Source organism: Dipodomys merriami, unplaced genomic scaffold (genome assembly GCF_024711535.1).
Source record: "Dipodomys merriami isolate MVZ:Mamm:240054 unplaced genomic scaffold, mDipMer1.0.p SCAF_1, whole genome shotgun sequence".
Classification (NCBI taxonomy): domain Eukaryota; kingdom Metazoa; phylum Chordata; class Mammalia; order Rodentia; family Heteromyidae; genus Dipodomys; species Dipodomys merriami.
The window spans coordinates 130,926,673-130,940,377 of NW_027202270.1; the positions used below are offsets into that span (position 1 = coordinate 130,926,673).

The 13,705-nt window shown below is 39.8% G+C and overlaps 1 protein-coding gene across 1 annotated transcript in view; it reads left to right on the forward strand.

Moving 5' to 3' along the window:
- Nucleotides 1-1,418: 1,418 nt before the first annotated feature.
- The window catches only part of Synj2bp (synaptojanin 2 binding protein), a 35,609-nt gene continuing 23,322 nt past the window's right edge, over nt 1,419-13,705 (forward strand). Inside the window, exon 1 of the mRNA XM_070031140.1 lies at nt 1,419-1,590. Coding sequence (XP_069887241.1) covers nt 1,527-1,590 — 64 coding nt within the window. The 5' untranslated portion in view covers nt 1,419-1,526. The remainder of the gene's footprint in view (nt 1,591-13,705) is intronic.

Consider the following 13,705-nt stretch of genomic DNA (forward strand, 5'->3'; position numbering starts at 1 on the left):
TTCATTTATGGGTGTGGGGCAGAGAGAGGTCTTAATGGTAAGGATTGCTGAGTGTTATGGTTTATCACTTTAATCTCATCATGGGAAATAAGTTGCTAGAAGGATCAAAGCCTAAATTGGCTTGAGATAATAATACGTGACCTACCTTAACAACTAAAAGGAAAAGGGCTGGGCCTGACTTAAGTGACAGATAATGGCCTTAGCAATTGTAAGAACAAATTCATTGCCAGAACCAAAGTATGAAATGCCTTCTTTTCATTTTCATTATTATTGTTGCTGTTTTGTTATTATTAAGTAGTTGTACAAAGGCTTACTATTCTATAAATCAGGTTATGAGTACAGTGTTTTTGGTCAAGGTCATCTTTCTTCATTCTCCCCTATTGAGACCTTTTCTCTTTAACAAACATTTCCTATCAAATCTCTTTCTCAAAATAAGGCTTCTTAGGGGTGTTTGTAGCCGGGGGGCGGGTAGCCAACAAATCAAAGAGAATGGATGCAAAAGTAAGGCATTGGGTGGTTGCTATCTACCTTACATTTTGTCTATAATTTAGAAGTTGGTTTCCTCTTGCCCATGACCAAAAGGTGTAAGTACATTTTACTATAGGAAGTTGACAGATTCTTTGTGAATGTATACAGCATTGTTATAGCTGATTAAGAGCTTAAAGAAAGAAACTAAAGAAGACATCAAAAGATGAAAAGACATTCCATGCTCATGCCCTGGCAGAATAAATATCAGGAGAATGTCCATACTGTCAAAAGCAATTTATAGAATCAATACCCTTCAAAAATTCCAATAATGTTTCTCATGGGATTAACTAAGTCAATCCAAAATCTATATGGGGGCACTAATGACCTTGGATAGGAAAAGCAGTTGTAAATAAAAAGAATATCGCTGGAGGTATCACAATAGCAGCCTTCAAAATATAGAGTGTTAGTAACAAAAACACTTTAGTAGTGGTACAAAAACTATCCCAAAGATCAATGGAACAATATAGAAGATCTGGAATAAAACCATAGGGTTTCAGTCAACTAATATTTGGCTAAGGAAGCTGAAACACAATTGTCTAAAATACAAATATCAAAGAAGACAGTGTCCCCTACCTCCTATCATCAGGGGAGGTATACTTACTACATTTTTCCAAGGTGTAAGAACATCCTTGTCAAAGACACATAAGCTTTGTTTTTCTTTTTTGTGAATGCAGATAATGCAGATGGCCACAAGGGTGAAGTGTCAAAGATGGAACTGCACTACCCTCCTTCAGACTCTCTTCCCTTCCTATCTGATTTTTGGTGGCAAACTGGAAAGGTTCCTGCCTTGCTCTAGAAGGATGAAAATAAGGGATGCCAGCCGCCCCAGGTTAAACTACCACTCCCAGCATCCCTAGCGCGGCCGCCGCTTCCTTTTCCGGTCCGCTGGCAGTGGAAACCGAAAGGGCCGAGCTCGGGACGCGGTGCCGAGCTTGATTCACCTTCACCCCTGCGGCGAGTCCGCCGAGCCTCAGGCGAATCCCGGCGAGCAGTAAACCATGAACGGGAGAGTGGATTATTTGGTCACGGAGGAAGAAATCAGTCTTACTAGAGGACCCTTAGGTAGGTGAGGGAATCAAGGAAGAGCGCGGAGCCCGATCGGGGAATTGCGGAGCGGACGTTTGCGCCGACCCGGCTTGGGAGCGGGCAAGGCCCCGGCCCGGCCTCGGCCCGGCGCTCTCCACGATCGCTCTCCGCCACGTAGGGACCGCGTTGGGGCGTCCGCGGTGTGCTAGACAGGTGGATATGACGGAGACGCGTTCACAGTCCGGTAGCGCTACCCACACGCGTCTTCAGAGTAGGAGAGGTTTCCGAAAGGCCTGGGCTGGCGGTTTGTTGGTTGGTTGTTTTTAGCAGCCAGCGTCCTCCCGTCCTCCTGTTGGCTGCGGTAGCCCTCTTCTGAGAGGGATCGATTCGTGGGAGCTGCAGCTAACACCGTGGACGCCCAGTGCCCACCCCGAGCCAGCGGTCTGCTGCAAGCCCCCCCCCCCCCCCGCCTCTTTTCACTTGTGTGAAATTCAACAGTGTGTAGTAGAGATCAGACTTTCTATGTTCTACAAGTTTCCAAACCTGATACCACCCCAGAATTACTCAGTGTGGGGTTTTGTTGTTGTTGTTGTTATAGAAAGTTAAATGCTAATTCCTAAGTTCCACCGGGAGGGATTCAGATTCAATAAGGATTTTATTATTTTTCTAAACACCTCATGTGATTTTGACACAGCCAGATCCTCACCTTTGCTGCAAGGCTTCCAGGATGAACCTCTTCGCCTGACAAGGGCTCTTAACATTGCCCTACGTGCCTTCCTTGGGTTTTTTTGTTTTACTTTACAGCCGGTTAGTTTATCCATGAAGAGTTTTTAGTTGGGAGCGGGGGGGGGGGGGGGGGGGGCGGTTACACTACCTAAGGCCACATCTAACTTCTTACTAACTTAAAAAAAATATCTACTGGCTAATAACGGATGCAAGTCTTAGTTTCTCATCTGTAAAACTGGGATGGCTATGGAATATATTTCATAGTGTTGTAAGAATTAAATGAATTCATGTCTGCCCAATATTCAAAAATGGCTGGGCGCTGCTGGCTCCTGCCTTCCTAGCTACTCATGAGGCGGAGATCTGAGGATCGCAGGAAAGTCCGTGAGATTCTCATCTCCAATAAACTACTCAGAAAAAGCAGAAAGTGGCACTGTGGCTCAAAGTGGTAAGGAGCTATCTTTGAGCACAAAGAGGCTAAGGGATAGCTCCCAGGCCATGAGTTCAAGCACCGAGACCTGCAAGAAAGAAAAAAAAAACAATTAGAATGTATGGTAAGCAGTGTATGTTCTCTGTTGTTTTTTGTTTTCAAAACTTATTTTCAAATATCTTGTATAAAAGATTTCAGTTCAGTCTATCAGTTTATGAGTACAATACAGATTACTCTTCCCCTCCCCTGTCTATCCCAACCTCATCCATCCTCTCAAGATACCTAGTTCCATTTTCCTACTATTGTTATTAATGGATGCATGGCTATAATGACACTGTAGGTCCTGCTAAATACTATATTCAGAGAGTCCTAATTTATCAATTACTGTGAGTTCATTGTCTCTGAAATCCTGTCAGCCCTTTCTGTTCCCTTTGACACCACCTAGAATATCCATCAGCTTTTCTCATCTCGAATTTTGCAGTAGCATAATCACCACTGAGAGATTCTGCCTGCCTGCCCAACTGCCCGCCTGACACGCCCCCCTCCTTCCTTCCTTCCTTCCTTCCTTCCTTCCTTCCTTCCTTCCTTCCTTCCTTCCTTCCTTCCTTCCTTCCTTCCTTCCTTCCTTCCTTCTTGCCTTCCTTCCTTCCTTCCTTCCTGCCTTCCTGCCTGCCTTCCTGCCTGCCTGCCTGCCTGCCTTCCTTCCTTCCTTCCTTCCTGCCTTCCTGCCTTCCTGCCTTCCTGCCTGCCTTCCTTCCTGCCTTCCTTCCTGCCTTCTTTCCTTCCTTCCTTCCTGTACTACGTTTTACATTCTGGGCTGTGCTTGCTAGGCAAGTATTCTACTTGAATTATATCCCTTTTTTTGGATAGGGTCTTGAATTTTTGACTGTCAGGCTTAGACTGAGATATCCCTTCCTATACCTCCTGATAGCTGGGATTACAGCAGTTTATTTACTTCTATGTAGTCCCACTTTTTTTTTTTTTTTTTTTTTTTGCTGGGGCTGCCCTCAAAATGTAGTCCTTCCAAGTAGCTGGCTTTATGGGCTTGAATTACGTTGTGCAACTGATTATTCTTTATAAATTATGGCTTTCAGAGTTGTACACACAGAGTTGTTCCTTCCTATTGAAAATTCCACAGGTCCTGGAGCTTAAAGCTCAATGCTTGGGCATAGTCCAGAAGTTTTTTCTTTGCTCAAGGGTAGCATTCTGTCAGTTGGGCCACAGCTCAATTTCCGGCTTTTTACTGGTTAATTGGAGATAAGAGTCACTGACTTTCCTTTCTGGGGCTGCCTTTGAACCATGATCCTCAGAGCTCAGCTTCTTTTTTTTTTTGGGGGGGGGTGTCCGGTCGTGGGGCCTGAACTCTGGGCCTGGGCACTGTCCCTCAGCTCTTCAGCTCAAGGCTAGTGCTCTACCACTTAAGCCACAGCGCCACTTCTGGCTTTTTTTTTTCTGCTTATGTGGTGCTGAGGAATCGAACCCAGGGCCTCATGCATGCAAGGCAAGCGCTCTACCACTGAGCCACCTTCCCAGCCCAGAGCTCAGCTTCTTGAAGTAGCTAGGATTACAGGTGTGCCACTGGAACCTGGCTAGCCTTTTTTTTGTTTAACCTAAATATACTATTATCACATTGCCTCCGGTAATGTTCCTGGAGGATTGCTTTTTGCTACACACTTAAGAAATTAACATTCTTTGACATAGTCTGAATCATTCATGGATCCTTTGGCATTCCAGGTTCTTCTGACTATGACAGAGCAGAACCCTAATACTAGCTTTCTCATTAGGTACTAAATACTTTTAGATTTAACCTAACATTGCTTCACTTTTTTGGCATTGAATAATCATTTTCTCATGTTCAGTTCATCCTTTACTAAAATTTCTGAGCCTCTTAACCTTGCAGACCTAAAGAAAGTTCCCAGTGTGTATGATGGAGTTATATAGAGCAAGCTTCAGCAGACTAAGTGAAAGTACTTATATCTAGCTAATATAATTTACCCCATGTGGTTTAATTTCTGTATTGTAGGTATATGTATACAAAACAAATGGATTTATTTACTGAATAGCTTCTTGAATTTTCCTAAGCATTTTCATGTCTTAGTCATGTCTGTCCATCAGTGAATTTTCTAAGAGATTAGAGTCACAAGTTTAGGATTGAATTTGTATAAAACTAGTCATTTGAAGTTTGCTTGGTTCAGCTAACAAGAAAAGGTTTCAGATTGCTGCTTATTATTCCCAGAGCTGGTTTCCACATGTGCTACCCTTCCAGCTTACATACATAATCTTAGAGTCCCATAAGATTTCTTTCTACAGGAGAAATGTGAAAAGCCTCTAATTCTAAGTAAGCATTTCTCTTCTTTAACTTCCTATTCAGAGAAATGCTGGTTTAATCATGTAACTGCAAGAATGTGTGCATGCTAATATTTTTTCAGGAACAAGAGTCTTGGATATTTAAAGGATTTAGACCCTGTTTGTAATTCATAGGAACCTAGTTTGTCTGATAATGCTTGCTGAAAGGGAAAAACAAAATCACAGGAAAATTATGTCAGTGAAGTAAGTGTCTAAGGAGGCAAAAAGAAGCGTGGCATATAGCGTGGCATCTCCTGTGCCTGTTTCTCAATTGTGTAATGTGAGGCCTGCTTTGGATCACTTCAGAGATCTCTTCTACTTCAGCAGTTTCTTATTCTTTGACTTATATACATGTGTTACTTTAAATGATTCCTGCCATTTTGGACTAACTGGGGATCTGAAAAACTGTCTAAAGCAGCAGTCACAACTCCAAATGTCTTCAAGGATTGAGCATTTACCTTTTACCCTTTGAGAACCACTGTTTTTTCTTTCTATGGAGTTACTTGATTATAGTCTAAACTTCTCTTTCAGTTTTTCTTTATATAATTTTGGTGTTTGGGGTTTTTTTTTGCTGGCCACCAGTGCCCAGCTGTGTATTGTGTATTTATACTTTGTATTTTGTCTAGGCTGAACCAATGAATGAGTATATATTTATATCATTATATATACATATGTCATGTATAGTATATGCAATTTATTTTATATACTTATGTTTTTATAAATGTATATTAATACATTGCATGCCTCTGTATATACATATATGTGTATTTATCCACATATGCGTCCATATATACATACATGTATATACACATGAGCATGCACACTTGTTTAATCTTCACAGCAACCTTGAGAGGTTCTTTATTCCACACTGTTAGATGGAGAAAGTATCTGAGAAATGTTAAGGGCTTGCCCCAAATCATTAAGTTTCAAAGGATTTTATATCAGGTCTGTTGATTCTACTTCTTCCTACTACAGTATGCATGCCCAAGGAATTGACTGCTAACCTTTCCCCTGACTATTTTGTTATATCATGCCTTATTCCTGGAGGGATTTGAGGCATCTTAAATGACTAACATGAGCCACAATGGAAAGTTTTTAGATGCTGTTTATAGAGCTGAGGGCATATGAAGGTGAGAACCACAAAATCAGAAAGCTTATTGAATCCAAGTACTTAAGTCTTTAGAGTCATGTGCTTTGGGTTTAATTCTGAGACTGTTGCTAACAGTTTTCCAATTGGTTGGTTTTTCCCTTTCTCTGTTAAGTAGATCTGAGACTAAGGTGCTCTATCTTTGCCCAGTTTTCTCTGTATATATGAAATCCAGCACTTAATGGAATTTACAGTATAATAAAGATGTGATAAGAAAGGTTAAATCTTGGTGTATAGGTGCAGATGGTTATGGGCTATGCGGAACACCAATGTAGTCAAAGGGCTAAGGAAGTAGGAAAGGTGGAAAAGAACATATAGAATATGCTTTCAGTCATACAGAATAGTTGAAAGAATAGAGCTAAGGACCATCTTGTGGTCAATTTGAAAAAGGTTAGACTTAGAGAATTGACAGGTTTTAGGCTTTTGTCCAGGGTCAAGTCTTAGAAGGTCAAGTAATAGAAGTCTTAGAAAGTCAAGTAATAGAAGAAAACACTGGGTCTTGTGGTTTACACATGAAATCCCAGCTACTCAGGGAGCAAAGGCAGGAAGATTAGGGTTAGAGGCCAGCACAGACATGATTAGCAAGACCCTGTTTCAAAAACAAAATACAGTGCAAAGACCTGGAAGTGTGTCTACAGGAGTACTTGCCTAGCATGCACTAGATCCTATGTATAATCCCCTTTACTGCAAGAAAAAAAGAAAAGAAAGAAAGCAAACATTCCTAGGACAATGAATAAATCAGTCTGACTGAAAGAAAAGTTTCATTTTGGAGATTCAAGAAAGAAAAAGTTGCTATGGGAATAGATTGAATTAAAGCAACCTTTTGCTAAAGTTGCATCTTGATACATTCTATCTGTTAAGACTTGATTTGGAAGTAACTTCCTCTAAGAAGCTTTCTTTACTCAGGTTACATGTTCTCTTGTTTTTATTATCAATTTCATACACACTTTATAGATTGCTTCTTACAGCATTGTCAAGCTAATAATGTTGTCTTAACTCCTCTTTACAGGTAGTAGATGAAATCAGTAAATCAGTATTATTTTCCAAATAAGGAAACCTGTTTTATATAGTTTTTTTTTAGGTCCCCTCCCCCTGCACCCCACCCCCCACCAATCTGAAGCTTGAACTCAGGTCCCAGAGTGCCATCCCTGAGCTTATTTTGCTCAAGGCTAGCGCTCTACCACTTGAGCTATATCTCCATTTCTGGCTTTTTTGATGGTTAATTGGAGCTAAGAGTCTCACAAACTTTATTGCCTGGGCTGGATTTGAACCAAGATCCTCTGATCTCAGGCTTGTGGGTAGCTAGGATTATAGCCACCAGCACCCAGCCTTAATTAGTTTTTATTTTAGTAAGACAATGAGTTTGGCATAAAGTGTTATGATAGGTAGGAAACTAGTTATAAAAACATGAACAAGGAAGGAATGCTGGGAAACCCCATGAGATGAGTGTATTTGGTTTGCTCATTTGGTTTCTAGAGATTGTGTCAAGGGTTAAGGTTTGTTTGAAATTTTCTTAAGAGTAACTAATGCAAAGCACCTAGGCATTATTTTGAGCAACTGGAAAAGCAAGCTGAAGTATACTAACTTAGAAACATTTTGTTAAGCCAGATGACTTAGGGAAAAAAGTGATCAATTATTATGTTTTAGTAAAAGCAAAAATATTTATTGATGAGAAACTAAAACATTACATATTAAAATGATTTTAAAGGTTAGTTCTGGACCAGCAAGTTATGTATAATTATTCTTTGTTTCCCACAAGAATTATATATTACTCTAAAAAAAGTACTTATTGAAGGATCTCCAACTTTACTTAGATGATAGAATTGTTGGTTTCCGAAGACTTAAAATTTAAGTGAAACTGCTTGAAATTCCTTTGGTGTTTATTATTTGTCTCCACTGTGATTAGAAATTACAGATTTCTAATCATAGATTAGAGAAATGATTTCTGTTTTTAGCAATTTTACAATGCAATAGGAAGATGTGTTAATCAGCTTTCAGTCACTGTCATAAAATACCTGAGATAACTTAGGAGGAAAGTCTTGCATTGGCCATGATTTCAAAGGTTCGTTCAGTCCATGATCTCTTGCTTTTGGCCTTTGAGAGAGTGCTTCCTGCTCTGGTAAGGGGAGTACTTCCTGATAGGAGTGCATGGCAAAGAAAACTGTTCATCTCATGGTAGCTGGAGCTGGAAACAGAAGAGGGACAAGCCCCTTGAAAGGTCATGCCCCTCGAGTGACTTAATTAGGGTCTACCTCTCAGAAAGGTTCTATAGTTTTCCAATAATGCCACAGCTTGACAACCAACCCTTTAACATGTGGGTCTTTGGAGGACATTTGTCCAGACCATAGCCGAGGGTAATTAATATAGCTATGGGCTAAAATACCTTGAAGAAGTAGCATAATCAAAGAACTGTGGAACTTCATAGAATGTCTTCTATCCTTCGTAGATTCAGATTCCAAGTGCCATCACAGATAAAAGACCAAGAAACTGTTAATGCCTTTAGCAAGTGTTTAGGAAATAAATTAGATATCATTTTCCCTAGCACAAAACTGTAGTATATTCATGTTTCATATAGGCATGTTTACATATTTACCATCTGTTGGACAAGATGCACTAGAGTAGGAAGTTGAAAAAGTTAACAATAAAAAAGATTGATTGTATGATGAGGCAAAATTGAAAAGATTGAATCAGTTCATTGTGGATGATAAGGGAGCCACTGGAGGCAGAATCTATATCACTGTATATGCATATATGACACATTAAATATTATATGTAAACATATAACATTTAAAACAAATCATATCTATTTAATGTCTGAACAATATCTTATTGAGTATAGCTTATAGAAGAGTAGAGTAGATTCTGTTTCAGTGTTTGAAATATGTTTTTTTTTTTGCCAGTCCTGGAGCTTGAACTCAGGGTGTGGACCCCTGGGCTTCTTTTGCTCATGGCTAGCACTCTAAAACTTGAGCCACAGCTTTTCTGTTTATATGGTACTGAGGAATTGAACCTAGGGCTTTATGCATGCTAGGCAAGCACTACCACTAAGTCACATTCCCAGCCTTGAAATATCTTTTAAAAATATTTTTACTATATTTAAACATTTGTACAGTGTCACCCCTTTCAACACTTTTACCCAAGCCCTGCAACCCCATCCTGTCCCTTTTAGGATATGCATTGATTTTTTTTTTTTTTTTGCCATTTAATAAAGTAGTTTATGTATACAAGGCATCTTGATCTGTGTCATCCCTTCAACATATTCACCCCTGCATCGACCCACCTCTTCCCTCATTTAAAAAAAATGTTGTGGTATATACAATGAATTCTTGACTGCATTTTCTCCTCTTCCACCTTTTATTCATCTGCCCCTCTCTCTTGGTCCTCCTCCCTATTGCAAGTACCCGTTTTCTGGTACTTATTTTGTTGGGTTCTGACTTAGTCTTTCTAAATAATTATACTATTTGAGCTCTCTACAGGGTCTATTATACTTCAGTACGTTCATTTGTATACCACCCAGTGTGTTTGCTTGTATTTTGAAAGGCCATATGCTTCTTTATTCCTATCCAAAAGTTTACAGAGATGGAGATAAAGAGAGAACCTTGGGCCTGACACTTTGTTTTGTTATTGTTGTTACATCATCTTTCCAGAAGTTCCATTGAGATTTATTTTCTCTTTTTCTTGTTTATCAACTTGTATTTGTTACTGCCTTTCAGGATAGGTAACAAGATCTTTCTCTCTCTCTCTCTCTCTCTCTCTCTCTCTCTCTCTCTCTCTCTCTCTCACCCTCTTTCTTTCTCTCTCTCTCTCTCCCTCTCTCCCTTTTTTTCTTTCCTTCTCTTCTCTCTCCCTTTCTTTCTCCCTTCCTTCCTTCCTTCCTTTCTTTCTTTTTTTTCTCTTTCTTCTTTCTTTCTTTCTTTCTTTCTTTCTTTCTTTCTTTCTTTCTTTCTTTCTTTCTTTCTTTCTTTCTTTCTTTCTTTCTTTCTTTCTTTCGTTTTCTTTTCTTTCTTTTTGGTGCTGGTGTTGGGAACTTGAACTCAGGGCCTGGGTGCAGTACTTGAGCGTTTGTGCTCTCAGGCTAGTGCTCTACCATTGACCCACTGCTCCACTTCCAGCTTTTTTGGTAGTTAATTGGAAATAAGAGTCTCATGAAATGTACTGCCTCAGCTGGCTTTGAATGGTGATCAGTGATCCTCAGATTTCAGCCTCCTAAACCCAAAGTATTACAGGAATGAGCCACCAGTGCTGGCTAAACAAGGTATTTTAACTAACAACTGAGAAGTTCTCCAGAGGATATGATCATTTTGAGTGAAAAAAAAAGTCTAAATTTAACCTCCTGAGTTGTTCACTTTAATCTTTCATTTTTTAAAAATCCCATATATTTATTGAGTAACTACTATGCAGACAAGCTCTGTGCTGCTAGGCACAGAGAATTGGATTTCATTATATATTACAGTAAGCAACATAGAATGGTTTTTAAGATCCAGGAAACCTAACTGTAAATCGTAACTCTGTCACATAATAGCTAATGTGGCTTTGAGCAAGTCATTTCACTTCAGTATAGTTTTCTAAAAAGGAAATATTAGAACCTACTCTATAAAGTTGTGTGTATTAAATAATTTGACATTATTGATTTTTTTTTTGAACTCTGGGCCTGGGCATGACATTATTAATTCTTTTTTTTTTTTTTGGTCTGTTGTGGGGCCCAAACTCGGCCTGGGCGCTGTCCCTCAGCTCTTCAGCTCAAGGCTAGTGCTCGACCGACATTATTAATTCTTTACCGCACAGCTTGAAGCCTTTTACCAAGACAAACTCATTTAGTTCGTGTATAGTGTTCAAATGGTGACTGTCATCATCATCATCATCATTATTCTCAGTAGCAGCAGCAGCAGCAGCAGCAGCAGCAGCAGCAGCAGCAGCAGCAGCAGTAGTAGTAGTAGTAGTAGTAGTAGTAGTAGTATTGTATTGGTCCTGGGGTTGAACTAAGAGCCTGGGTGCACAATACTGTGCACAATATTGTGTTGGTCCTGGGGCTTGAACTCAGAGCCTGGGTGCTATCCCTAAGTTTCTTTTTGCTCAAGGCTAAGGCTAGCACTCTGCCATTTGTGCTACAGTACTACTTCTGGCTTTTTGCTGGTTAACTGGAGATAAGAATCTAATGGACTTTCTTGCCTGGACTTACTTCCATCCATAATCCTTAGATCTCAGCCTCCTGAGTAGTTAGGATTACACTGGTGTCTGGTAGTGATTGTCATTATTGTTACTGTATTGGGAATAGATTTTAGTTAGAATAGAATCCAGGAAAAGGAAGAGTAATGTGTTACAAGAATTCTGGGATTATTGGCCTCCCTTGTTTTCCCCTATGTTTCTTTTGTGCCTAGTCAGATTATGAAAAAAGCCTGTTAGAGGCTCACCAGGGACATTTTTAACCTTGTTAACTTTCCACAGAACTAGAATTCTAAAAATCACTATCTTATGCATTATTTCTAGTGCTATGAAGAACAGTTGACAACAGTTGAACTCTATATATGCTAGGTTGTCTGTTGGCGTAGTATATAAGGAAAGAAATGGCAACATTATTATTTACTATTGCTTTTGTTATTGTAGTTATTATTATTATTATTATTATTATTATTATTATTATTATTACTGTTTTGCAAGTCCTGGGGCTTGATCATAGGACCTGGGTGCCGTCCCTGAGCTTCTTTTGCTGAGCTGGCTTTGAAATAGAAACCTCAGATTTCGGCCTCCTGAGTAGCTAGAATTGTAGATGTGAGCCACTGGATCCTGGCCAAGCCAATTATTTTGTCTTCCAGGAATTGATATTACAGTACGGTTCAGTGATAAGTAATTTTAGTGAAATATATTTCCAGACATCCAGCATCCTGGAGATATGACATAGCTATGTGTGTGAGAGAGAAGGATATTAGAGTGAAAACAAGGAGTTAGCAATTGTTACATTGTTTCCATGGAATACAAAATAGAGATGTCCAAAATTAACTAAAAAAGAGATGATGGAGTTTTCGAACTTGAACTTCATCATCATCTTCATCAGCTTTTTCCCACTTATGTTTCCCCAACACCCAATCATATTCACATTCTTTTTTTTTCTTTTTTTTTTTTTTTGCCAATCCTGAGGGTTGAACTTGGCTTAGGCGCTGTCCTTTACCTTTTGCTCAAGGCTAGCACTCTACCACTTGAGCCACTGCGCTACCTCTGGCTTTTTCTGTGTATGTGGTACTGAGGAATCAAACCCAGGGCTTTATGCATGCTAGGCAAGCAGTCTATGACAAAGCCACATTCCCAGCCCATATTAACATTTTTTCTTAAAAACATGTTTAGAATTTTCTAAAACAATATTTTATCCTATTTGCATAAAAGTAGATAAGATTCTCCATAAGGAGAATATTATAACTGAATTAGTCAGACTTTGTTGCTGTGAGAAATACTTGAGAGGAAATTTAAAGGAGGAAATATATTTGGACTCCATGGTCAGGTGGTTTTGCTGTTTCTGGGCCTGTGTGTGGTGCATACCATGGCAGACGGGTATGGTAGAGCAGGGCTGCTCTACTCTTGGCAGCCAGGAAGCAAAAAGACAGGAAGGGACTAGAGACAATAGAGATTCTTTAAAGGCATGCTTCCAGTGACTTCCATGCTCCAATTAGCCCCTGTCCTTTACAGTTTCCATCACCTCCCACTAGTCCACTCAGTTATGAATCCATTAGTGGGTTAATCTCATTGATTATGTTAGAACCTCCATGAGCCAGTCACCTCCACCATGTATTTTAACACATGAGCCTTTGAGGTGGACCTGTCATCTCCAAACAATTACAATACCAGAGTTTTTGTTTTGTTTTTTAGGGGGTGCGCTAGGCCTGGAGCTTGAACTCAGGTGTTGTCCCTGAACTTTTATTTTTGCTCAAGGCTGGCATTCTGCCTCTTGAGCCACAGCTCTACTTGTGGCTTCCTGGTGTTTCATTGAAGATATGAGTTTCACCATCTTTCCTGCCAGGACTGGCTCTGAACCGCAGTCCTCAGATCTCAGACTCCTGAGTAGCTAAGATGTGAACCACCAGTTGCCTGACAAGTTTTTATTTTTTGGTACATCAATTCATTAGAAAATCCCATGCAGAGGCAGGAGAATTGTAAAATGGGATGAGCACATGTGTTCACACTGAATGCTTTTAGAATCGAAAGGTGACACTAGGGTAGCATGTGTATATAGTTGACTATCAGAAAACCTAAGGTACTTGATTAGGAAACATTTTTTCCTAGGACACCACAGCTGATAATTAATTTTTATTTATTTTTGTCATTTGTGGGGATTGAGCTTAAGGCCTAGGTGCTGTTCCTGAGTCTTTTGTTCACTGGTGCTCTGCCACTTTGATCCATAGCTCTACTTCTGTTTTTGAATGGCTAATTGGAACTGAGTCTCACAGGGACTTTTCTGCCCAGGCTGGCTTCTAATCTCAGTCCTCAGATCTCAGCCTCCTGAGTAACTAGGATTA